Source organism: Prionailurus bengalensis, chromosome C2 (genome assembly GCF_016509475.1).
Source record: "Prionailurus bengalensis isolate Pbe53 chromosome C2, Fcat_Pben_1.1_paternal_pri, whole genome shotgun sequence".
Classification (NCBI taxonomy): Eukaryota; Metazoa; Chordata; class Mammalia; order Carnivora; family Felidae; genus Prionailurus; species Prionailurus bengalensis.
Window position 1 is genome coordinate 105102492 of NC_057350.1, and position 8151 is coordinate 105110642.

Here is an 8151-nt window from a genome sequence, read left to right on the forward strand (position 1 = left end):
TTAGGACCAGGACTTCCCTGGATGTTCTGAACCTCTCAGAGGAATTCCAATTCAATCTCTAGTTCCTTCTCCCCTCCCCCACAGTGGCTCTGCAGGGTGTCCCAGTGATGGGAACTTCCACTGACTAACCTCCACCCTCATGGGTCCCCAGGAGTTGGGGACCTTCTTAAACACTGCCTCCTACATGAAGCACTTCCTGTTTTCCCAGGTCAGAAAGAGTCTCTCCTGTTATAGTACTTATTGACCTATTCTAGCTACTAGCTTTATGTTGTTTCCTCTTGTGTATTGCAAGGTCTCTGAGATTAAAGTCTGGCTCTGTTTCCTGTTTGATCAGTACAGTGAGCTGTACACATACTCCCAAGTAATAACTGTTACACTGAATTGTACCGAAGCCAGTCTTGGGGCTATAGGCTCGAGCTGAGCGATAAACCCAGGCCTTGTCCTAAACTCTAAGGTGCTAGCTTCCCTGATCCCCAGAGCTTTAAGATATAAACTTCTCCCTGTGCTAGTGGCAATTACCAGCCTGGAGTTCATTGTTTAACTCACTGTAGGAAGATCCTGGCAATAGATTTCAAGAGGTTGGTAGGAATTCAGGAAAACAAAACAAAACAAAACTTTATTTAGGGCATAGAGATTTACAAAATGTTAACATCAAACTTTTTCCTCTCCATCATTTAAAGTTCATTTTTTTACTCGCTATTCCATAGGAGCATGGTGGAAATTCAAGACTGTAACAACTTGAAACCATCTGAAAGAATTCTGAACCTATCAGCATTTTACCTAAACTTTGTTCTAGTAGTCATATAAAAATAATAAAACAATAATTTATTTGGTCCCAAACATGATTATTACGATTCATCCAACATGCACAAAATTATAAAATTTTCATTCTCAATTTATCATTAACCACAAAGTTTACTAACGTGCCTGGCCAAAAATAATATTTGCTAAGTTGGTTAGCTGAATTTAGGTGAAATAACATATCTTAGGAAAAGTTTGCTAACTCAGCAACTTGCTTTTCTCACTTGGCATTGAAAAAGAAAATTACCCTCTCAACTTCACCACTAACTCTTTCGTTGTTTGGACCTCAGTTCTGCTTGAAGAATGCCAAGGTGTCTCCTCTTGATTTCATGTGGCTTTTCACAAATCCGGTCAGTTTCCTGAACCCCTCCATCAGCCCGTCCCCACTGATGGCACAGCAGGGCTGCACATACCAGTTCCTGTCACTGCACAGCTTCTTCACTCTGAACATTCTAGTGATGTCCTCAGCAGACAGAGCTCCAGGCACATCTTGTTTGTTGGCTAATAGGACAATAGGCACATTTTTAATGTGCTCATTCTTCAAAATGTGCTTCAGCTCTCGCCTGGAGTCTTCCAGCCGCTGTTTGTCTGTACTATCCACAACATACATAAGCCCATCGGTGTTCTCACAGTAGTGCTCCCACACGGTTCTCATTTTCTCCTGTCCTCCAATATCCCAGACCGTGAGCGAAAGACTCTTTTCCAACTCGATCGTCTCCACGTTGAAACCTATTGTTGGGATGGTCGTGATATCCTTAGCAAGCTTCAATTTGTAAAGGAGGGTAGACTTCCCAGCTGAGTCAAGTCCCAGAAGAAGAATCTGGGCTTGCTTGGTTTGTGGGTTTTTAGAACTCAGTAGACCCATCTTAGAGTTTTTTTCTCTCTTCAAAGACCTTTTTCTTTTGGCCAAGGACAGTGTTTATTCTTCAGGTCTCGCATGAAAATAATAGGAGGAAAGAAGATAGCAAATGCTTCATGTTATATTTTAAGACTGGGAATTTGTGTGCATTTATGTTGCAGCTTATCAACTTGACTATAGGCAAACAGAGTTTATTTGCAGTCCCAGCCAATCCTGAGGAATCTGGTGTGAGTAAGCAGCCAATGTTCTAGTCGCTTAAAGGAGAAATTCTTTGGGAGTGAGTAGGATATAGGAGGGGGTAGCATGGTGTGATGCCACAGCTTGTTCTCTTCCAGATGTGGGAAGTTTAGAGGTAACCGAATGTTTATGGGAACATGGTTCAGTAGTAGAGTAAAAACTTCCCAAGTGGTTTACAAGTGGTTTATAGAACTTCTCTAGTTACTTGAACATTTATCTTATCCTGGTTGTAAATGAGTAACCAGACTTCTGAAGTCATGAAGAGTTTATCTCATACTGTCCTAAGAATCTTTAGTACTTTCCCCTTGTCCAGATTACTCAGTAGGATACTTTAACCCACCCAAGATTATCTGAACCTTACTCCCATAATATACAGAAACACTTCTTTAATTGTCTAAAAAATTTACACTATTCACAAGACCAGATTTAGAGGGATGGGAGGGGGAGTTTGTAACACAAACACTTTTGAAATTAAGCAGTCTGATTAAAGGTGGTAAATTGAATACATGTATTTATCTCCATTCCTCAAGATTTCACCAAAATTATGGTGAAGGAATGAAAAGAACATATAAACCCATAACAAGAGCAGGAGAGTCCATCAGAGGGCAAGAAATTTCAACAAAATCCTGCAAGGTGGAATATAGATGGAAGATGAGTGAAGTTAACAAACAAAATTCAACTGAGTAAATTTAAGGATCTGATTGGCTTTATGAAGTGATTCATGAATTGGGTAGCAGCCGCTCTACTAAGTAAAGGGGAGTTTCAAGGAGTTGTACGAAATGGAAGCTTTCTATGAAAAGGAGGATGGGGCAGAGGATGGGCAAAATGGGTTGAAGGGAGTAGGAGATACAGGCTTCCAGTTATAGAATGAAGATGTCACAGGAATAAAAGACACAGCATAAGGAATACAGTCAATGATGTTATAATAGCACTGTGTGGTGACAGATGGTAGCCACACTTGTGAGCATAGCATAACATATAGAGAAGTTGAATCACTATGTTGTACACCTGAAACTAATGTAATGTTGTGTATTAAATATATTTCGATTTAAAAAAATAAATTAAAAAAAGAAAGGAAGACAGGGTGAGAAAGTTATTAGCAAAAGAAAAGAAAGGATTGTTTCAGGCAGTCATCTTCACTTAGGGAGAAGGGCAGGGGACCTTTGTATGTTTATTAAAAAAAATTTTTTTTTTAGTTAACATATAGTGTCATAATGATTTCTGGAATAGTATTTAGTGATTCATCACTTAGATATGACATCCAGTGCTCATCCCAACAAGTGCCCTCCTTAATGTCCCTTGCCCATTTAGCCCATCCCACCCAACACCCCATCAGCAACCCTGTTTGTTCTCTGTATTTAAGGGTCTCTTATGGTTTGCCTCCCTCTGTTTTTATCTTTTTTTTTTTTTGCTTCCTTGCCCCTATGTTCATCTGTTTTATTTCTTAAATTCCACATATGAGTGAAATAATATGATATCTGTCTTTCTCTGACTGACGTATTTCGCTTAGCATAATACTAGTGCCATCCACATTGTTGCAGATGGCAAGATTACATTCTTTTTGATCACTGAGTAATATTCCATTGTATATATCTACCACATCTTCTTTATCCATTCATCAGTTAATGGACATTTGGGCCCTTTCCATACTTTGGCTATTGTTGATAGTGCTGCTATAAACACTGGGATGCATGTGGCCCTTTGAATCAGCATTTTTGTATCCTTTGGATAAATACATAGTAGTGCAATTGCTGGGTCATATAATAGTTCTAGTTTTAATTTTTTGAGGAACCTCCGTACTGTTTTCCAGCGTGACTGCATCAGTTTGCATTCCCACCAACAGTGCAAAAGGGTGGCAAGGAATCTTTTTAGACAGATTACCTCATTTTCCTTTGGGGGATGGAGAGAGCCCATGTGACAGATTATCTCATTGGTGCTGTTCAGAAAATTTCTGATTGGCAGGTGAAGACCTATTTCTGGGGGGAGGTTGAAACTGCAGTTAGGTTAGGAATTAAGCCCCAGTTTGGTGACTTAGCCTGTCCCAAATGATTCCATTTTGAGCCTGTGGTTTTCTTTCTAACAGTGGTAATTGATACAGCAGGATAAAGGTGAAGCTCGGAGTGCTCATATACAAGATACAGAGGGAACAGATGAAATGAGGGACTAAAAACATAGGGGGTGGGTAAATAAAAATCTGAATAAAGACCAGGAATAAAAAAAAACACATGTACATGCACCTCTGCTGGCTGACCATTCAGCAATAAGATGTCATTCTAGACCAAAACCAAAAAAATTTTTTAAAGAAATTGAATGGTGTTGGGGGGCCTGGGTGACTCCAGTTAAGCATCCAACTCTTGGTTTTGGCTCAGGTCACGATCTCATGTTTCAAGACTCCAAGCCCCACATCAGGCTCCATGCTAACAGTGCAGAGCCTACTTGGGATTCTCTCCCTCTCTCTCTGCCCTCCCTTGTTCGTGATCTCTCTCTCCCTCTCAAAATAAATAACCTTTAAATTTAAAAAAATGTTTTAAAGAAACTGAATGGTGTCAGAAAAAAGACCTCCAAGTTTTCACAGTTGGGAGTTTCCACATCATAATGCCTAACTCAATATTTAATTAACCTATAGCCAACCTGACAGTTGGCAAACATTGTTCATGTACACAAAATCCCCAATCAGCTTTTCAGTGCACAGAGGTTCTCATACTTAATAAATGGCATGCCTGGTTTCATTGATCTGTTCTACTGGGGTTTTTTTTGGTTTTGATAGCATTAATTTCTGCTCTAATCTTTATTATTTCCTGTCTTCTGCTGGTTTGGGGTTTTATTTGCTGTTCATTTTCCAGCTCTTCAAGGTGTAAGGTTAGGTTGTGTATCTGAGACCTTTTTTCCTTCTTTAGAAAGGCCTGGCTTGCTATATACATCCCTCTTATGACCACCTTTGCTGTGTCCCAGAGGTTTTGGGCTGTGGTGTTATCATTTTCATTGGTTTCCATGTACTTTTTACTGTCCTCTTTGACTTCTTGGTTAGCCCATTCATTCTTTAGTAGGATGGTCTTAGGTCTCCAAGTATTTGTTACCTTTCCAAATTTTTTCTTGTGGTTGATTTCTAGTTTCATAACGTTGTGGTCTGAAAATATGCATGGTATGATCTCGATCTTTTTGTACTTGTTGAGGGCTGATTTGTGCCCCAGTATGTGGTCTATTCTGGAGAATGTTCCATGTGCACTTGAGAAGAATGTGTATGCTGCTGCTTTAGGATGAAATGTTCTGAATATATCTGTTAAGTCCATCTGGTCCAGTGTGTCATTCAAAGCCGTTGTTTCTTTGTTGATTTTCTGTTTAGATGATCTGTCCATTGCTGTGAGTGGGGTGTTAAAAGTCCCCCACAATTATGGTATTATTATCAAGGAGTTTCTTTATGTTTGCGATTAACTGATTTATATATTTGGGTGCTTTCACATTTGGAGCATGAATGTTTACAATTGTTAGGTCTTCTTGGTGGATAGACCCCATGATTATGATATAATGCCCTTTTCATCTCTTGATACAGTCTTTATTTTAAAGTCTAGATTGTCTGATATAAGTATGGCTACTCTGGCTTTCTTTTGGTGACCATTAGCATGAGAGATGGTTCTCCATCCCCTTCCTTTCAATCTGAAGGTGTCTTTACGTCTAAAGTGGGTCTCTTGTAAACAGTATATAGATGGATCTTGTTTTCTTATCCACTCTGTTACCCTGTGTCTTTTGATTGGAGCATTTAGTTCACTGACATTTAGAGTGAGTACTGAAAGATATGAATTTATTGCCATTATGTTGCCTGTTGGAGTTTCTGGTGAAGTTCTCCGGTCCTTTCTGGTCTTTGTTGCTTTTGGTCTTTTTTTTTTTCCCCTCCTTTCTCCCCTCAGAGAGTCCCCCTTAAAATTTCTTGCAGGGCTGGTTTAGTGATCATGAACTCCTTTAATTTTTGTTTGTCTGGGAAACTTTTAATCTCTCCTATTTTGAATTACAGCCTTGCTGGATAAAGAATTCTTGGCTGTGGGGTGCCTGGGTGGCTTAGTCAGTTAAGGATCCGACTTTGGCTCAGGTCATGATCTTGTGTTTTGTGGGTTCGAGTCCCATGTCGGGCTCTGTGCTGACAGCTTGGAGACTGGAACCTACTTTGGATTCTGTGTCTCCTTCTCTCTCTGCCCTTCCCCCACTTGTGTTCTGTCTCTCTTTGTCTATCAAAAATAAATAAATGTAAAAAAATTCTTTTTAATTAAAAAAAAAAAAGAATTCTTGGCTGCATATTTTTCCGATTCAGCACATTGAATATATCCTGCCACTCCTTTCTGGACTGCCAAGTTTCTGTGGATAGGTCTGCTGCAAACCTGATCTGTCTTGCCTTGTAGGTTAAGGACTTTTTTCCCCTTGCTGCTTTCGTTTTTTTTTTTTTTTTTTTTTTAACGTTTATTTTTTTTTGAGACTGGGAGAGACAGAGCATGAACGGGGGAGGGTCAGAGAGAGAGGGAGACACAGAATCCGAAACAGGCTCCAGGCTCTGAGGTGTTAGCACAGAGCCCGATGGGGCTCAAACTCACGGACCGCGAGATCATAACCTGAGCCAAAGTCGGATGCTTAACCAACTGAGCCACCCAGGTGCCCCTCCCCTTGCTGCTTTCATGATTCTTTCCTTGCCTGAGTATTTTGCGAATTTGACTATGATGTGCCTTGTTGATGGTCGGTTTTTTTGAATCTAATGGGAGTCTTCTGTGCTTCCTGGATTTTGATGTCTGTGTCTTTCCCCAGGTTAGGAAAGTTTTCCGCTATGATTTGCTCATGTAACCCTTCTACCCCTTTTTCTCTCTCTCTCTTCATCTTCTGGGACCCCTATGATTCTGATGTTGTTCCTTTTTAGTGAGTCACTGATTTCTCTAATTCTTAAATTGTGCTCTTTTGCCTTGTTTCCCTCTTTTTTTCTGCTTCATTATTCTCCATAAGTTTGTCCTCTATATCGCTGATTTGCTGTTCTGCTTCATACATGGAATCCATTCGAGATTGCTGTGGCATCCATTCGAGATTGCAGCTCAGTTTTAGCATTTTTTATTTCATCCTGATTAGATTTTACTTCTTTTATCTCCACAGAAAGGGATTCTAATCCATTTTCAACCCCAGCTAGTATTCTTATTGTCGTGACTCTAAATTCTGGCTTAAACATCTTGCTTGTATCTGTGTTGATTAAGTCCCTGGTTGTCATTTCTTCCCATTCTTTTTTGGGGTAATTTCTTTCATTTGGTCATTTTGAAGGAAGAAAAGGAATTAATAAGGTAAAAAAATTAAAATTAAAAAATTAAAAACAACACACACACACACACACACACACACACACACACACACAAATCAAGCAAATGATGCTAGATCCTAAGTGTGTTTTGGTCTGATTGTTGAAAGGAGCTTGACAGATTAGAGGAAAAAGGGAAAGATACTAAATGAAAAAAAAAAAAAGGAAAACATTTGAAAATTTGAAAAAATGAATACAGTGAAATAGAATAAAATGAAATGATGGAAGTAAAATAGAATTTGAAAAATTCACAAGAAAATAAAAAATATAGTAGAAAAAAATTAAAGAGAAACATTTTTAATAAAAATGGAAAATGAAAATAAATTTTTTCTCTTTCTGTATTCAAGGATAAGAAAAGAAAAAGAAAAAATTTGAATAGATGGATCAGTGAACTGACTGAAATATGATTGAAGTTACATAGGTTTCCCCTAGGAGTCAAACTATGAAGGACTTTATAGTCTGTAAACTAAGCAGGCAGAGAGACTTGTGTTTGTCAAGAGTGCTGTTGGCCTACTTGGGCAGGGTTTAGTGTAGCAGCTCTGTTCTCCACTAGATGGTGCTGTTTAGCTTACTGGGGTGGATTGTTGTGGAGCATGCAGGTGTGTATGCACATGCGTGGGAGGGGTGAAAATGGTGTCACCCAACTACCCAGCCTCTAGTATCCGAACTCTGTTCTCCCTGATCAGCAATGGCACACCCCTCCTTTGTCTCTGGCTTCCATCTACTTCCTGCTTTTACACTGTCTATGACCAAGCCGTCAGGTTGCCAGGCAGCACCTCCCTCCTGAGTTATATCTCAGACACAGCTGTGTTTCCCAACCCCTCAGTTCTGAGGGACTGCTGCTTTGACCTGTTCTGACTCTCTGGGGGAGGGTTTCACTGAGCAATGGCCAGATGCCTGCCTGCCCTCAGGAATGTTCACAGGACCGCGCTGC

The 8151-nt window shown here is 39.8% G+C and overlaps 1 protein-coding gene across 1 annotated transcript; it reads right to left on the bottom strand.

Annotated features, from left to right (window-relative positions):
- Positions 1-589: 589 nt before the first annotated feature.
- On the bottom strand, positions 590-2177 carry ARL14 (ADP ribosylation factor like GTPase 14). The gene has a single exon (XM_043596071.1). The coding sequence runs from the start codon at positions 1664-1666 to the stop codon at positions 1088-1090; it is 579 nt and encodes a 192-aa protein (XP_043452006.1). The 5' UTR covers positions 1667-2177; the 3' UTR covers positions 590-1087.
- Between the last annotated feature and the right edge of the window lie 5974 nt (positions 2178-8151).

Excerpts from the sequence above, each read along its gene's own strand:
- ARL14 (XM_043596071.1), bottom strand. The coding sequence starts at position 1,666 with ATGGGTCTACTGAGTTCTAAAAACCCACAAACCAAGCAAGCCCAGATT.